The sequence below is a fragment of the Lygodium microphyllum genome, chromosome 8 (genome assembly GCF_053477565.2).
Source record: "Lygodium microphyllum isolate KBCC chromosome 8, Lygodium_microphyllum_v1.1.10, whole genome shotgun sequence".
NCBI lineage: Eukaryota > Viridiplantae > Streptophyta > Polypodiopsida > Schizaeales > Lygodiaceae > Lygodium > Lygodium microphyllum.
This window is the reverse complement of record NC_141142.1, coordinates 53,549,319-53,568,038: the sequence shown is the minus strand read 5'-3', so window position 1 is coordinate 53,568,038 and position 18,720 is coordinate 53,549,319. Positions and strand designations below refer to the sequence as shown.

Below are 18,720 nucleotides of genomic sequence, written 5' to 3'. Positions count from 1 at the left end.
CCCATTCAGCAATCATCCTTGTTTTGCAGATTCCACCAGCCCACACACCCTCTGCTCTGCTGTTGGCGCCTAGTTTCCAGCCTGCAGCCCGCCTCGATCTACTGTCCAGCCATCATTGACTGCAGCCTTATCATCTTCAGCCTGTCCATTGGTGTAGACGACAGCTCTCAGCTGCTGGCGACTGTTCCAAACTGTCCTAGACTGCTGTTCAGCCTGCTGTCCATCATCTCCAAGGTCAGCCAGCCTGCGTTTTCAGCATTGCAGGCCCTGACACTCTCAGACACTGTTTCAGCCTGCTGTTTACAATAGACTGTGCTCAGTTTCCAGTCCCTCGATCGATGGTACACTGCTGCGTTTACCAGTTTCCAACCTCCAAACTCCTGCGTTTTGGTAACCAGCCTGCTGCCATTCACTATTCAGCACTCCTACACTCCGACTAGTAGTCACAGACTTGGGATCCATCTTCGGTGGACGTCAGTTGTGTTCTCTCTCTCCCTTCTTCTGTTTGTGTTTGAGTTTTTGTGTTTGAGTTTTGAGTTTTGCCTTTAGGGTTTGAGTTTTGAGTTTTGCATTTAGGGTTTGAGTTTTGCCCTCTATGTCTGTGTCTGTCTCTTTGTGTTTCTGTCGTGGTCGTACACTCGTGTGTCCTCAGTGCAAAACCCTAGCAGTCTTCTTAACACTTTGGGCTATCGCAAGCTTTCCATCTCATCTTCCTCTCTGCATATCAATATTCCATGGCTTCCACTCACCACATTAACATTTAAGATGCTAGTGAAAACCAAGCAACTTATTTAACTTATTCTTGGAACTTGTTATAAACCATGAAATGGAATGCAAGTATACAATAGAGGTTGTGATTTCGCAACTGGTATTCTACAAAACCTGAAGAAAGGACTGCGTACACTAATTACCTGTGCTGTGGCCAATGCTTGTTCCCTTGCAGTTCCCTTGAATAAGCTAAGTTCCACCATCTTGATGTCTGCAATGACAATTATTGTCGTCCATGTTCCATCATTTTGACTTTCTACATGAAATGTATCTGTCTTGCTATCTGTTGCAACTTCTAATCTCTGCAAATCTTGATTTCTTCCAGTTCCCTCCTCATCTTCACCCTCACTTTGGCCTCCCCCATTCACATTTGGCAGCATAATGGCTGGTGGCAAGTTAGCCTTTTCCGACAGATTATTTAGAGCACATTCTGTAATCACCTGGTACTCTTTATCAGATAAATTTGCCTTCAGCTCATCTACCTGCAAAATTTCCAAGAGATGTCATTTTTTTTTTCAAAGAGTCTATATCGTGCAACATTGGAGTTTAATCCAAATCCTCACTTTTATACAAGCCTCAACCCCTGGTAATTGGTGCCACAAATCTCGTAAAGTCCTGGTTACTTTTAAAGATAATCCACGAGCCTCATTTATGATTCCTTCACCAGATTCTCCTTTCAAACCAACCAACATATGTATGTCTTCTATCTGCACAGTATAAACACTTTCAGCGCACAGAAGAGACACCAGTAACAGATATAAGCTAAATCTCTAGTCTTACACGTAGATGTGTCGTATCCAGCCTAATCGCCCCAGGATTTTCTTTATCTCCTATCCATTCTATAGAATTCTTGATGTTGATTTCTAATATGTCCAACTCTATAAAACTGCAAAACATTTCAAATGACCTTATCACTTTTTGAAGACACATTAGCAGTTTAGCACCACAAACGCCAAGGTAGGTAGACCAAAATCAGCAACTAATCCCAGGCTACATACTCTCTGCTTCTAGTTGCCCGAGGCATGACTATTATTGGTTTTCTTAACAAGACATCCAGCTTTATGCCAGGCATTCCTTCCACCTCAGACTCTGTAAAAATCTTCTCCACATCTTTGTTATCAATTCTCACAACATGACCAGGACTCCGGGGGACCAAGCCCATGAAATAAGCTGAAATCTGTAGAAATAACACATGCATCACAGTTAAGATCATGCAACCTTCTAGTATTGAGAATATATTATGGCATGACATAATCAACTGATTCAGCTGAGGTATTACCTCCTGAATGAAGCGATTCAAGTAAACAAATCGAATTTCAGAAAGTTTTCCAACAAGACTGTAGTCGTAACCTTCATAATCATTATCATCTTTGTTGAATGAAAAGAACTCCAGCTATTAAAAAAGGGTAGAAAGTAAGATAACAAACTAGACATATTATTGCAAGGTAATCCAAACTGATGTCTAGTACGTTAAAATTGAGGGCATTTTTCCCTCTTTTTGAAGCATCTATAAAGCACTTACTTCAATAAATGAAGTACTGCCAGGGTTCCTTGTATCACAAATATAATAATAAGGTTGCTCACTATCCACACTACCATCAGTAATCCTAAGATTCCCAAGTGAAGCCATGATGCCAAAAGAAGAAGGAAAGACCTGCAGATATTTGAAACAGTGTCAGGATTCTACAAGATGAGCTTAAGTATCATTCCAAAAGAAAAAGGGTTGGCCACCAGGCATTCAAGAATCAAAGCTGCATCCATTCTACTACTGAGCCGAGATTTACCTGTATTTCACAGTTCAGATCCTCCTGATCTAGGCTTGCAAGTTGAGCTCCATCCTCTGTGTTTAGTATGATCATTGCCTTGTGCATATTCAGCACTAGCAAGAACAGGACACGGTCTTTCCCTGAACCAAGAAGACCCTTGATCACAGAAACTTTATGCTCAAATGAAGGTTCTAAGGTTTTGTTATCATTTTCAGAAGCAGCCAATGTGTCATGTGAGCTTTTCTCCGAAACTTTTGAGTCTCTATTCTTGGATGTGACATCAGCAGTTATTGCATCCGCAAAATCAAGAAGTGCCACAATTGTTGGACGGATGCAAAAGAATGATAGTGTCGCAAGTGAGACCAGTACCTGGAAGACAAAATATATATTCCAGTGCCAATTCAGGTGCACGAGTATACTTTGAAAAAAGGTACAGCATGCAAGAATAGTGAAACAGGAGCAGGATTTGTTAAATATCAAAGCATCAAGTTCCACAAAAGAAGGAAAAAAATAACTATATTTACATCTTTGAAAGGCCGAAATTATCCTATGAGACCCAAAACGTTATATACATGTTAATGATATATTTACCAAGTGATACATATTGAAATAAAAATGAGCACAACATCTAGGTCCAAATATTTTAGAATATTTAGTTGCATTATTCTAGAATGTTTTGCATTAGTTAGCAACTAAGCACTAGAAGGATGTAGAATATCATCACAGCTTGTAATTTATTATTTAGTTTTTAAAGTGAGCCCTCGAGTATGAATAGCCCTTTAACTGTGTGCAAAGCAAGCATATCTCTAATTTTCGCAAAAGCTATCTATTCTCAGCAAGTCATACTCTTTCTTCAACATAATCATGCTCATGTAGAGCAGAGTCACTCTCTTCGGGATGGCTCCTCTATTTTTTATCCTCCTCCTCATACGACAAAGATGTGCACATACCATAGCACAAATACATGTGGGGCCATAACAAGCACGCATAGGGGAAGACCCACAGCCGTTCTCAGCACCCATCACAATGTTCTTCTCAATTTTGTGAGCATTCTACTTAGTAGATTTTATATATGATTTGTGGAAATCGCTTGTATGCTTCCGTCTTGTTTATTTGATTTGTCATCTTGTGTGCTTGATTCTTTATGTACGATTTGTAGGAATTTTCAATACTGGTTTTTCCAGGAAATTTTGCAACAGACTGTAGCCACCATATAATAGATTAGGTGCGTGTTGCTAGAGGTCTTGACTGAAAGAGTGTGTAGTAGCTTGTGGTGCATTGTACACTCTATGAGATGTGTTGCCAGCCTTCTCAACAAGAATGTCAGACTTTTGAAAGGAGAAACCAAAGAATCTCTAATTGGTGTTGTCCATAATCCAAGAAAGTGGACCAAAGCCATCTCCAAAGGGGCAGTAAAATCTACCTCAGATCTTACACTCAACGAGGAATTTGCAAAGGTAATGCTCCTCTATCTTGACCTACAGATGGCATAGATGGCATGTCTGAACTATTTGGGCATCAGCTCCAGCTTCATATGTAGCCGTCTCTACATATGAAGCTAGAAAACCAAGAAGCACTAGGGGTTGTGGAGGTGTGGCCATACTATACCGGGAAGAACTCAACGGAATAGTGCAAGTAATGAAAAGAGATGATGATGCACGATATTTATGGATTAGGAAGGCCACGGGATATACTCATCGCAATATGCTATTTTCCTCCTGCAAATTCTACCTATGCCACACGAGATGGGTCTCCCTTTGATGTACTTTATGAGCATATCATGAGATATGCTAGCATTGGGGACATATTATTAGTAGGAGATTTCAATGCACGCACTGGAGACACACAAAGAGACTTTTATATGCATGATAATGCCATGTTCAAAGAGATCGGCATAGATGAAATAGGCCTACGCAGGACAGCCCAAGATAAAGAAGTGAGTAACTATGGGACACACCTATTGACTTTGGGAAGTGCACATAGACTAGCCATCTTTAATAGTCTACCACAATGGCCAAGATCTAACGATCTGACATGTTGGAATCACAAAGGAGGGGCAAGTCCTATGGACTACTTAATAGCCTCAACATCATTGATACCAGACTTCCAAAACTTTAAGATATCTAAGAGACCAATTGGCATAGCAGCAAATCATGCTATTTTGACAACCCATCCTCTCTTGTGTACATATGAAACATGAAACACCATGCCTCCCTAAACATCCCAAATACTACTTTACAGAAGACACCTCACACATCTACAGTGGTTCTCTACAAACCGGCTTACATACATTGGACTCGAGTAGATCGTTGGAAGAATGTACAAGGGATTTAGCAGAGGCCATACATGGATCAGCCATGTATGCATTCCCACACACCTTACCCCGATGTGGACCCACACGATCTACTACTCCCCAAAATAGATGGTATGATGATGAGTGTGTAGTCACCCGAGCCCGCTTACAGAGAGAAGTGGAGCTAGGCACTCAGACACATCGCCAAGCAAAGGTGTTCTTCAAACGCCTTGTGTGGAAGAAGAAACGAGACTACTTAGCAAAAGCAAAAGCAGAGATATATCAGCTATTTTTGGGGCGGGATAGCAAGAGCACATGGAAGATGTTTCATGAAAGATAGTCCTCCCATATAGATTACATCACCAAATGTTTAGCTTGACTATGGGAGACAACTATATGACCTGCTAGGACAGCCACCTATGCAGCGCCCACAAGCTTGTAGGCCAACACAGTGGTCTTTCTTCACATGGAAAATGGTTAGGGATGCAACTTATAGATTATAAAATGGGAGGACACAAGATGGGGACGGACTAGTAGCAGAACATTTCTCACATGCTTCTGACATATTACCACCCATCTTAGCACATATGTTCAATAGCGCAGTATGTGAAGGTTTCCCTATGAGTTGGTCAAGACAATACTATAATTCCGCTATTTATAAGTGGTGATCCCCTGATTCCTAGCAACTACAAGACTATCATGATCGGTCATACTTTGGCCAAGATATCTGGATCTATATTGGAGCATGAACTCAGTGAGTGGGCTGAAATGCAAGGCAAGAGAGCATAAGGATAGGCAGGTTTCAAACAAGGATATAGCACCCTCGACCATATTCTCACACTTAGAGCCATTATTGAGAAAGGTCAACGAGCCCGAGACAAGAGGATCTATTGTTCCTTTGTAGACTTTCGCAAAGCTTTTGACACAATGCCTTGTACACGCATCATGCAGAGATTGCAGGACATTGGAGTACCAGAGGATATACGATGGGGTGTCTATGCATTATATGTGTTGAGATATCGAGCTCCACTCGTGATACGCCAGGGTGACCCTTGTGTATTTATGTCATCGACTTGTCAGTTGCAGACGCGGTTGGTACACCGCCCATGAATAATAGCTACATGATAGCTATCCTTATCTACTCTAGTTCGTGGCTCAGTTAGTATGCCACCTTAGTTAGTTGAGTTTGGTTTGAGACCCATATATAGGGTTCTTCTATTTCTTTGTACTTGAGTTCTTTTGGCTTACACAACTAAGAAGAGAAAAACTGTTTTCAGCCTCCACCCTTGTGTGTCTTCCCCCATTGTGCAAGCAAGAAAGCTTTAAGCGAGACTCCTTCCTTCTCTCCCACAATCTTCACATGGTATCAAAGCCTTGTTCGTGGTAAGGAGCTCAAGAAAGCAAGCCAAGCTCGCGGTGTTCTGGTAAGAGGAGCAGTGTTGCTTTCATCTTCTGTTTTGGGAGCAGATCTCTGCAGGTAGCACAGCCGGAAAGTGCAGGAGTGCATTGTCTCAGGTTGAGACGCCCTTCACGGTGAAGCAAGAGGGCAGTATATGCTGCGGGACAGGGCTCTAGCCCTTGGCGACCTTGTTTTTTTTATTTGATGCCATTTCGGGGCCTGTTTTGGAGGCGGAAGTTTTCTGCACGCACTCAGGAAAAGGCTCAGTTTTATGCTGTGCAGCCACTGTTCTACAGGTCGGTGAATAGTTACTGTAAAAATTGCATTGTATGCTTGTGCGCAGAGACGTTGGGAGTTACAGAATCATCCCTATTGCCTGTTGATGCAAAATCGTCACTAGGAAGTGACTGTGTGGTCAAATACCACTTTCGCCAGTTTTGCAGATTTTCCCTTGTGAGGGTGAAGCTGTGGTTTTTGCAGTGACAGAATTTTTTGCAGTCTTCTGTAATGGCATCTGATTCTCTTTCACAGATTGTCACTGAAAAGCTTGACAAGAACAACTTCCAAGCATGGAAGTTTAGAATGACGAATTTCCTTATGGGAAAAGGATATTGGGAATTTGTTGCAGGAAATGAAGAAGAACCAGTTCTTCCTGATGTTCCCAATCAACAGCAAATAAAGGCATTTAAAGCATGGCATGAGAGAGCCAGGAAAGTTATGTATGTGAAGCCTGTCAGTTTGGAAAACAGGCAAGGAAACCATTTCCTAGACATGTTCAAGAGAGTGAGAAGCCATTGGAATTAATCCACTCTGATGTGTGGACTACTAAAGCTGCATCTCTTGGAGGTTGTCATTATTTTGTCAGTTTTATTGATGACTCTAGCAGAAAAGTTTGGGTGTATTTTATGAAAAAGAAAAATGAAGTTTTTAGGCATTTCAAAACTCTTAAAGCGATGGTTGAAAAAGAAACAGGCCTGCAGATAAAATGCCTAAGGTCAGATGGAGGGGGAGAGTACCTCTCAAATGAGTTTGCAAGGTTCCTACAGGAGCATGGCATAAAGCAGCAATATTCATGCAGTCATACCCCACAACAAAATGGAATTGCAGAAAGGAAAAACAGGCATATTGGAGAGGTATCTCGTGCTATGCTCAATGAAAAAGACTTGCCAGATTTTTATTGGGCTGAAACAGTTGCTACAGCAGTCTACATAATGAACACGACTACTACTGCAGCAATACATGGAATGACTCCAGAGGAGAAGTATACTGGTAGGAAACCAGATATTTCTCATTTGAAAATTTTTGCTTGCATTGCCTATGTACATGTGCCAGATGAACTGAGATCCAAGTTGGATCCAAAAGCTGAGAAGTGTATCTTTATTGGTTACTCTTTGCAACAAAAAGGGTATAGATGCTATAACCCTTCTACTCGTAAGTTTACAATGAGCAGAGATGTTTTTTATGAGATGAGCAGCTGGTATAAACCAGTAAATGTGATTGATGATGTAGATGCACAAAATGGTAATGCTGCACAGAATTCACAGCAGCAGTCACAAAATATTAGTGGACCTGGAGCGTCCTCTAGCAGTGGTTCACATTCTTCGCCATGGACAGGCAGATTGAGATCAGGAGAATCTTCTCAAAGTAATGCAGATAGTGGTATGCATATATCACGAAAAGGAAAAGAGAAGGTTGATCAGCCCATGTTTGATGTGAATGTAGGTCACTCTTATGTGGATGGTGAATCCAGTGGCTCAGAACAGAGCATTGATGATGAGTCGGGTATTCCTTCTATTGTTACACCTGGAGTAAGGAAGACCAGGGATGTTTTGAGAGCACCTGGGAGTGAACCTACTTTGCGCAGGTCTACGAGAGCTAGGTATCCTGTGGATAGGCTGAAATATGATGGATTTACAGCCATTCACTATGCATATATGGTCAAAGTGATACAGGAACCAGAACCCACTTCTTTTGAGCAAGCCATGGGAAAAGAAAAATAGGAGAAAGCCATGGATGAAGAAATGGATGCCTTGGAAGCAAATGCTACATGGGAATTGGTACCTTTACCTAAATGTAAAAATGCAATTGGCTGTAAGTGGGTTTATAAGGTGAAGCACAATGCAGATGGTTCTGTGAACAAATACAAGGCAAGATTAGTAGTCAAGGGGTATGCACAAACATATGGTATTGACTATGAAGAAACATTCAGTCCGGTTGCAAGGATGGCAACCGTAAGAGCGGTCATTGCTATGGCTGCATCAAAGGGATGGTCTTTATATCAGATGGATGTAAAGAATGCCTTCTTGCATGGTGATTTGCAAGAAGAGGTCTATATGGAGCAGCCACCAGGTTATGTGCATGCTGTTCATCCTGAGTTTGTTTGCAGGTTGAAGAAAGCCTTGTATGGCTTGAAGCAAGCACCTAGAGCATGGTCTGACAAGATAGGACAGTATCTTGTCACTATTGGCTTTCAAATTTCCAAGGCAGATTTCTCACTGTATGTGAGAAAAACAGAGAAATGTATTATGCTACTTGTCATTTATGTTGATGATTTGATTATGACAGGTGACAGTGATGAAGATATCCTTCATGTGAAAATGCTATTGAAGCAGAAGTTTGAGATGAAGGATTTGGGAGAGCTGCGTTATTTCTTGGGCATTGAGATGATTAGATCACCAAGTGGGATACAGCTCTTGCAGAGGTAGTATGGATTGGACATGCTGTCCAAATATGGGATGACAAGCTGTAAGCCTATTTTAGTTCCTTTGGAGTAGAATGTGAAGCTGAGCACAGATGCAGGTGAGCTTCTAGAAGACCCTACTATGTACAGACGCATAGTAGAAAGTTTGATTTATATGACTATTACCAGGCCAGATTTGAGCTATGCTGTTGGATTGGTAAGTTAGTTTATGCAGGCCCCAAGGAAACCACATTTGGATGCGGCCAGACGCATACTCAGGTATGTGAAGTCCACATTGCAGTATGGACTATTTTATGAGACTGGGGTTCAGATACAGTTGCATGGATACACTGATGCTGATTGGGCTGGTAGTATTTCTGATAGACGATCTACCAGTGGATATGTGTTCTCTTTTGGGAGTGCTGCAGTTACTTGGAGCAGCAAGAAACAGCCTACAGTTGCCTTGTCGAGCACAGAGGCTGAGTACAGGGGTGCAGCAATGGCTGCATGTGAGGTAGCTTGGTTGCATAAGCTACTTTATGATATGCATCAGTCTACAGATGGGCCAGTTGTCATTTATTGTGACAACATGAGTAGTATACACTTGGCAAATAACCCAGTCTATCATGCTAGAACAAAGCACATTGAGGTGCATTATTACTATGTGCGAGAGAGGGTTTTACTAGATCTTATTGATCTAGTTTATGTCAGCACAGAGGATCAGGTAGCTGACATATTCACGAAGGCATTGGGCGCAGAGAAGCTGCGCAAGTTCAGAGACCTGCTTGGTATGCAGGAACTGGGATTGAGCTCGAGGGGGAGTGTTGAGATATCGAGCTCCACTCGTGATAAGCCAGGGTGACCGTTGTGTATTTATGTCACCGACTTGTCAGTTGCAGACGCGGTTGGTACACCGCCCATGAATAATAGCTACATGATAGCTATCCTTATCTACTCTAGTTCGTGGCTCAGTTAGTATGCCACCTTAGTTAGTTGAGTTTGGTTTGAGACCCATATATAGGGTTCTTCTATTTCTTTATACTTGAGTTCTTTTGGCTTACACAACTAAGAAGAGAAAAACTGTTTTCAGCCTCCACCTTTGTGTGTCTTCCCCCATTGTGCAAGCAAGAAAGCTTCAAGCGAGACTCCTTCCTTCTCTCCCACAATCTTGACAATATGAGGCAGTGGTAGGTCATGTACAAGCACCTGGGGGGCTATCGCACATGTTTGACTGTACCATAGGAGTGAAACAAGGATGTCCACTTTCACCCACATTTTTTGGTCTATACATAGATGAAGTGTTTAATTACATAGACCGAGGAGGAGTTGGAGCCAGCCTGGCAGGGGTACTGATACCGATATTACTGTATGCAAATGATATTATTCTCATTTCAGATTGATTGGAGGGATTGCAGTGCCATCTAGATGCTTTTCACATCTTTTGCAGAGATAAAGACCTCACTGTGAACCTTTTAGCAGCATGGGTGACTAGATCCTATTTGGGAGTCACCTTCTCTAGCCCACGTTTTTTGTTGAGAGGGGCACCAGAGGCACATCTGGCACGTGGATTCGCAGCACTATTGGCACTCGAGAGTCAATGTGCTCATATACAGTTTCCAAGAGCCCGCACCAAACTCTGGTTGTTTGACACCCTAGTCACACCTACATTACTATATGGAGCAGAGATATGGGGTTGCAGCTTGTACCACAGGCGTCTTAGCCCACTCACTGATTAGATTGGAGTAGAGAGGGATTATTACGATGGTTGGGATAGCATGGAAAGGCCATTGATCATGATGATAGCACACATGATTAGGAGTAAGCCCTCCACCCCACATCCCATTGTCAGAGCAGAGCTAGGGGCAACACCTATTATTACCGAGGCACTCTTCAAGGGAGTGACCTTTTGGCACAAACTATGGGAACTTCCACGCCATAGATACTCTAGATTGACACTAACCTCATCTAGACAACTAGCAACACGAGGCAAGAGAACTATTGGTTTTCACAGCTGGCTATTTGGATGATCCTACATGGTAGTCAGAGCACAGCTAGGGGCAACACCTATTATTATCGAGGCACTCTTCAAGGCAGTGACCTTTTGGCACTGACTATGGGAACTTCCACGCCATAGATACTCTAGATTGGCACTAACCTCATCTAGACAACTAGCAACACGAGACAAGAGAACTCTTGGTTTTCACGGCTGGCTATTTGGATGATCCTACATCGTTTGGATATTGACCGTCTTCCACCTTTGGATTATAGCCTTGACCGCCCTACACTTTCTCTCAGCCGATCAAAGTTAAACCAGGTGATCAGAGCTGATATCTTGAGGATTGTGACAACAAGGTCATGGATCCATCCACCAGTCCCTCTAGGATCGAGGATGGAGTTCTACAGGAATCATTTCTTGTCTCTCTCTAATGATCGTTTCACTATTCGGCCAACATATATGGATACCCATCTCTCCCATAGTGTACACGTTGCTATCAGACAGATTCGCACCTCCTCACATAGGCTTCGGATGGAGACAGGTGGATGGACAAATACCCTGGCAGAGGATACGACTTGCCAGCTTTGTGGTCGAGAGCCTGAGAAAGAGGAGCACTACATATGCAGATGCACAATATACTATGACATACGAGGATGGTACCACTGCCTCTTCCGCGATGGATTTGGACCCCTTCGTCGCGTCATGGAGTACGAGGACAAGAGATGCCTAGGTCTTTTCCTCCTAGAGCTCAAGAGGCACCGAACTGCACTACTGCGAGACAAGAGGCCAACTCACCCAAAGAGACACACAGAGAGCAGTGACAGACTTCTTCTACAAAGCCAACCCTACTGACACTATCAGCCTAGCAAAGACAAATCCACCCCGCCAGACACCTTACAGGCCACACCATGGAGACATATTGAATAAAGCCATTTCCCTTAGTCGAGCACAACGACCCCATCTACCAGGACCACGTCCGAGGAGGCCACACCACAGCCGGATTAGAGTCATTATCACAAGACACCAAAGACTCACCACCATGTATATCAACGAAGCAGCTAAGGACCGCATCATAGCTGAGATCATGTGCAGATCTTGAGATCAGCTACAGCCCATAGTCTCCACCGCACTTTTGTACATGGTTCTATCAAATCTAGCTCTCATTTCCTTTCCTTTTCTTTTCTATCGATGGAACAATAGTACACATGGTTCAACCCTAGTATAGTCCCATCGTATAGTTATTTTCAATATTGTTTCATAGGCCACCCACTTATTTGTAATGTTATCTTTACCTTACTAATGAGATGATATTAGACATGGATGTACTCTGGATTTTCTCATAGGCCACATTGGCCTTATGTAGACGTTAATATATCTTTCTTTCTTTCTTTCTACCCCCACTTGGTGGATGATGTGCAGATCTAACCAATCATAAACTTCAAACCATATGGCAACCATGTACACATGTATTGTGGATGTATGATAAACCTATCATGTGTGACGTGGATAAAATGATCTCAATAACAGGCCATCTTGATCCCTAGTGGTTGGAATTGTGTGCCCCATGCTATTGAGGTATCAAATGTTTAATGGATGCCATCCAATAAATCTCTCTCATTGAGCACTCAATATAGAACATAAGGTATCCAAGTCAAAGTAGCATGCTAGCTAATGACCTAGATAATGCTGTCGTATATTGATCATAGTTGAGGGCCTCATAGAGGGGGACATCTACTATGCCTAATCTTTAGAGCTCAATCTAATGATGCATATGTTGTTATATGTCTAAAGTAGTATGTAATGACTCACTATGCCTGGTACTCTGTAGGGACTGTGCTGCTGGCCACCTCACCAAAAATGCCCTTTGTCTACAAAGCTCTGAAAGAAAGAGACTGAAGCATTTCTAATTTGTGAACTCCATGATCAAAGAGCATGGGTCAAAGCCATCTACAAAGAGGCAGTAAAATCTCCCTTAAGTTTCATAGTATACTAGGCATTTACAAATGCAATGCTCCCCAATCTTGGCCTCTAGATGGTATAGATTGGATGTCTGATGAACTACGCCAAAGGATTGAGGATCTTTTTTATCAATTAAAAGGAGTTCAGTGCTTTACAAAAACAGACTTCAGATCTACCTACCAACGAGTTAGAATTAAGGCCAAAGATGTTTCCAAACTGGCATTACGGTCCAGATATGGGCACTATGAATTTTTGGTAATACCTCTTACCAATGCTCCAGCCAATTTAATGAAGCTCATGTATAGTGTTTTACAGCTTTACTTCCTTTTTGCCAAAGAATCCAAGTGTGAATTCTTTGCTCATGAGCTCAAATATTTAGGGCATATTCTCTTGAAAGGACTCAGATGGATCCACAAAAAGTGCGGGCAATACTAGAAAGGCCATCTCTATGGAACCTAGAAGAGTTACAGATCTTCCTAGGTTTATCTAGATTTTATTGACAGTTCAAGATTATGCCGAGCTAGTTGTCCCCATGACTAGTCAAATAAGAGGGAAAGGGAAAATCTCTATACGGGGAATAGACCAAAAAGTACACTTTGAAAAGCTTAAGGTAGCTACTACTACAGCTCCAACTCTGCATATAGTGCATCCCAAAAAATCCTTCATGGTTGAAACTGACACAGGTAACTTTGCAATAGATGTGGTCTTATTACAAGAAGGTTCACGTTTAGGTTTTGAAAAGCAAGAAAATAGACCATACACAACAACATTATTCTGTTGCAATTACATGAAATAGTACATGTATTGAAAAATTGCAGCACTATTTGCATGGTGCCAATGTAATGATAGTGTTTGATCAGGAGAGCATCAAGTGGCTTACTTATCAAACTAACTTAAAGGGCCATAAGGCCAGATGGACCAAGCTTCTTTAGGAGTTCGATTATGAAGGAAAAGAAAGTACAATAGTATAGAGAATTTCTCTTAGCAGAATGCCCATGATATTACTCAACTCACTAGTGATCTACTTGAATCATTAAAAGGGAAATGCCAAGTTGGTCCTACATATTCTAGTACATGGAAAGCCATTGAGAAAGGGGATCCAATAATGAGGGCTTCCATTAATGAAGGAACATCTACAAATGTTCAAGAAGGCACATTAGGGAGTACTCAACGTAGGTTCAAGTGAAAACATTTTACCATTGATAATCGTTGTTTACTCTACAAGGTTAGAGAGTGCCCCAAAGAAGAGTTAACTGCAGGATAGTCTCTTTGAGTGTCATGATATCCCTAGTGCGGGACACACACGAGTTCACAAGACTTTTAGTATTGCTAAGAGGCAGTTTTATTGACCTAGATTATATAAGGATGCCTTGGACCATGTACCAAATGTATTAAGTGCCAAGTCAATAAAGTTGTAAGATAAAATGCACGACCTCTACATCCTTTAGACATACCTTTTGGAACATAGGAGAGTATATCCATGGCTTTTATTGTTGGATTATCTAGGACACAAAGGGGGCATGACTCCATGTGAGTAATTGGGGATAGGTTAACCCAAATAGAAGGGTTCTTCATCTGATGTTAAGACTCTTGAATTGGCTAGGTACGTTATTCATAGAGAACCTATACTGGTTAGATACGAAAGGCCTTTCAACAAATATTGTTCTTGATTGGGATACAAAATTTCATAATCATTTTTTGAGAGCTATATTTAGGAAGTTGGATACTAAACTTAGTATTATGTGTTGAGCTAAAACATACTTTACAGCTGATTAGCATCTTTAAACGGCCCCAAAACACACTTAACTAGTTACAAACACGAAAGTGGTGCATGGTTCGAAAGAGTTTCAATGGTCCCCCAAAACCCTCTTAGCAGTCCATCAGAAAGGATGTCTAGAAAGCTCCGCCCGGCACTCCCATGGAATGTTACGGGGTTTGCAATCTAGGACTTTCCGCGTCTGCCACATAGCGAAAGTATTCTGGCCGTTCCCACTTAGGACCGACCTGAATCAGGGTTTTCCCTAATGGTCATTTCCTAAACGGCAACTAGCGTCGAACCCGAGCGAACTACTTTACGCAGAAACGCCAAGTCCGAAGCGAATTCACGCTGCACTTGGTTCAAGGAGAATTGGAAACGAGAGGGATGCAAGGCTCGACCTCTCTGCCATAAGGCATGGTCCCATTCCATTCCCCTAAAACAGCGTAAATCGGAATTATTATAACTTAGACTCTAGGTCAGTGCCCTTGCTATTCGTGTCCTTTGAACGATCTTCTTGCTGTCCATCATGATTGAGAAAAGTTCCTGGTCAACCGGGACCACCCATCCGTAAGACGGACCCATGGCCTCATCTACTGCACTTTCCTCAGGTTGTTTTAGTTATCTAATTACCTACCACATTTAGTTGGACATGTATCAATCAACTTTCTTAATTAGCCCGTTAGGCACTGATTCCTTCACGTAATCATAGCACTTCACATAGAAAAACAATGTCAAACAAGTTCCTTTTCAATAGCTTATCATATTATCTTTGAAATACATTTATAAAGTCCAGCCGGTAAGCTTATCCATAATCCGCCCGAAGACTATCCAGCAATCCACAGGGATTACTAATCCAAGATTCCAATCCCGAGTCACATTGGTCTCTTGTGCAGGGCCCGGAAAGCGAGGGATTTACGGCCAGAGCCCCCTCTGGCACCCAAGTGTCCTCCTGCTCCAAGTAGCGCTCAATGGAGAGACCTCTCGCAGCGGGTTCAGTCCACCTTCCCGGCGCGGTTAACAACCCCCTTGGTTACGGTCAGGCAGGCAGTCGGGGGTAACTGAAGCTGCCTCTCCCTTTAGACCTTCAACCTGAAGCATTAGATATACATTCATCCTTTAATTCTTTGAGCAAACAAAGCAAACAGTGCTCTCTAAACTGTTACAAGCACAATCATTTCCAGTGGTCGTTATTTTGGCCAACTGCAAAGGAGTGAATCCTTCTTTCCGAATGCATCCAGCACTCGATCCGAGATCAATTGCGACTTGGCAAGATCCCCATGGGTTTGTCTGCTAACCCTTATATCCTTGGGTTAGGGCCGTACCCTATTAACCCGACTTAATCAATACCTTAAGTTCAATTAGCAATATATATGTTATTCCAATTTACTGATTGTTCCTTTGCTTCCAAGCAAATATCTAATCCTTGTATCTTGGTCACTTTACCCAAGAAAGGTACTATATCAGGACGATTATTCATCCTCTTACAAGATAACTTGCGTAAGAATCTGCCAACCTCATTCCGAGGAATTGGCCATTCCCTTGTGATCAAATCACAAGATCATGCGACTCTACAACTTATTGCCAAGTGTTGCACCTAATCCATGGGACTATTCTACCCATCGAATGGCATCTTCTAATCACGAAATCATGATTAGATAGGAAACAGGGTTAGAATGCCTTCATAACAATCCGTTCTTGATTGCACTAGGCCGATATTGTCGGTCCTAAGATTCCAAATTCAAATCGAGTTTCAACCTTTTAGCGAGCGAACCTTAGGGTAAAAACCCTAGATCATTTCTCGCAGTATGTCCTATTGTCCCTACATTCCGTGAATGTGGGCAAGTCTTTTAGGGTATAGGAGTTTCAGCTTTGGCAATAAGAGCGACTAGGTCACGTCCTCAACGTGCTAAAATCCTAGTTAGCACTTGAGATATGTTGCATTGATTTAACCATTCCTAAACGAGTCCGTCAGGGTTTAGGTGTTTAGGTTAAACTAATTTTACTTGTCTATTCTTGAAGATAATTACGCTACCACTTTCGTAACCACATGATTCATTGCCTACGTATAAGTTAATTTACAAACCCTAACTTTTTGGGTTAAGATCAAAGCATATGTTAAGTTATAGCATAATTCCAATTAATCCTTATGTAACATGCATTCAAGATTTATACTACTAAACTTTAGGGTTTTATATTTGAACCATGCAGCTTTTTCTAACTTCTTTTCTAAATGAGATTTTCGTACACTAAATGAGCATTACACAACCTTTCGTAACTATTTACATATTTGATTGAGATTTAAGCCAATCAACTAGAGTTTAATCTACTTTAAGCAGCTCAAGAACCATTTCCCTGTCTTGCAAATTCCTATGGATTATTAGCAACCTTCTTTTTAATGAATCATTTCGAAGGAAAGATGCCTAATAATGCGACATGCGATTTATTCTTTCCATGCCTAATCGAAGTATACAATAATAATTTCGAAAAGATGATCTTTAATTAATCTAAATTCGTTACTGTAATGCATATAAAAAATTGCTAAGAATGCATAGACGTCTTATGTTATTTCATTCGTTCCATTGGAAAAATACAAATGACCAATTCCTTGATCGTAAGCTATTTCCTTTTAATTTATCCAAAGTATTTCAATCGAAAAAGTGCATCCTAATTTCATAAATAATCCATGCACAATCGAAATATTATGACGTTAATCAAATTTAGAAAGAAAAACCTGGACTTGTGGTGAAATGTCCACATGGATGTTAGGAGATTATCCTCTTGCATTTGCGCTTTATGCCTTCTTAGGAGCCATCTCAAATTCGACCGTTTCGCCTTGGATGTAGATTTATGATCTTGGCCGTCTCCTTCGCACGCGAATCTCCCTTTGTGACCGCTTGCACCGTCTTTCGGAATCGGCTTTAGAAGGCTTTATAGGTTTCCTCCTTGAAGTAGGGATTTCACGATTAGGACCTTACAACCCGATTAGGACCTTACAACCCGATTAGGGGTGGTGTGCGGGGGGGGTGCGGGCGGTGTGTGTGTTTAAATGGTCTTAGTGGATCGGAAAAGGGAAGAAGCGGGGTGTATAGCTCTCCAGTGAGGGGGTTAAATCTTGGGGTAACTGGGCTTTAAGAACCAACTTGAGAGGGCAATAAGAAAGGCCCATGGGAAGGGTTGCTTTAAACCTCCGGCCAACGTGAGTTTATAGGGATTTAGTGGAATTTGTGATAGAAAAGAGCTTGGAGGGGATTCCAGGGGAATGGGGTTTAAATCCCGGGGAGGGGGGGGTTATTAAACCCACTTGAAAGGGGGCTTATAGAAACCCACAAGAAGGGGGGCTTCCAAGGAGTCTTTAGAAGCTTCCCAAGAAACTTCTAAAGCTTTTGGGGGTAAATGGAGGCCCACGTGGAGGAAAAAAAGAAAGCGGCAGATGGCGGCGTCCTGATCGGCGGCAGATGGCGGCGTGTTGGCGGCAGCTTCGCGAGCTCCTCTCCTCCACGGCAGCGACCAGCTAAAGCAGAATTTTTTCCCTCTCCCACACGGCCAGCCTTACGCCCTCTCTCACAGCCCTCAAACTGAAACGTGATCCCTCTCAATCTCTTCCTTCCTTGGCCTAGGCAGTGTTATGCTCAGCTCCTGCCCTCTCTTCCCATAGCCCTGGCTTTTATAGCCAGAGGGAGAGGTACTTCCCTTCCTCCACGCGGCCATACGCAAGGCTATAGCCCTTCTGCAAGCTCCAACAAGGAGCTTAATCACCCTTGCTATTCCCCTCTCCTCCAACACGACAATCGGCTAGCTTTTTTGGGCACCCGTTGATCTATAAATAGACACGCTAACACAACCTTATCCCTTTTGTACAAGTTCTCACTCCTCTGCTGCGTTTGGTCCCATCCACCATCGATACCTCACAAACTGCCTCCTCCTACCTGTGTTTGATACTCCCATCAGCTAGGCGACAGTTAGTGGCACCCCTTCCTCAACTCTAGGCGACTTCTGCTGTCAACATTGGCTCCTCCCTTCCGTAGCAACAGCTGGCAACCATCTTCACCCTCCTAGCGACTGCATCATTGCTGCATTTGCAGCTTTCTACTACAGCCCAC

The 18,720-nt window shown here is 42.4% G+C and overlaps 1 protein-coding gene across 5 annotated transcripts in view; it reads right to left on the bottom strand.

Moving 5' to 3' along the window:
* LOC148032288 (pleckstrin homology (PH) domain-containing protein) overlaps positions 1–18,720 on the bottom strand; it is a 242,042-nt gene that overhangs the window by 130,548 nt on the left and 92,774 nt on the right. For all 5 annotated transcript variants that reach the window (XM_087682928.1, XM_087682929.1, XM_087682930.1 and 2 more), the window contains 7 exons: positions 2,553–2,903; positions 2,291–2,422; positions 2,048–2,161; positions 1,767–1,945; positions 1,549–1,654; positions 1,332–1,475; positions 912–1,250 (listed from right to left, as the gene is read on the bottom strand). In XM_087682928.1, coding sequence (XP_087539054.1) covers positions 912–1,250; positions 1,332–1,475; positions 1,549–1,654; positions 1,767–1,945; positions 2,048–2,161; positions 2,291–2,422; positions 2,553–2,903 — 1,365 coding nt within the window. The remainder of the gene's footprint in view (positions 1–911; positions 1,251–1,331; positions 1,476–1,548; positions 1,655–1,766; positions 1,946–2,047; positions 2,162–2,290; positions 2,423–2,552; positions 2,904–18,720) is intronic.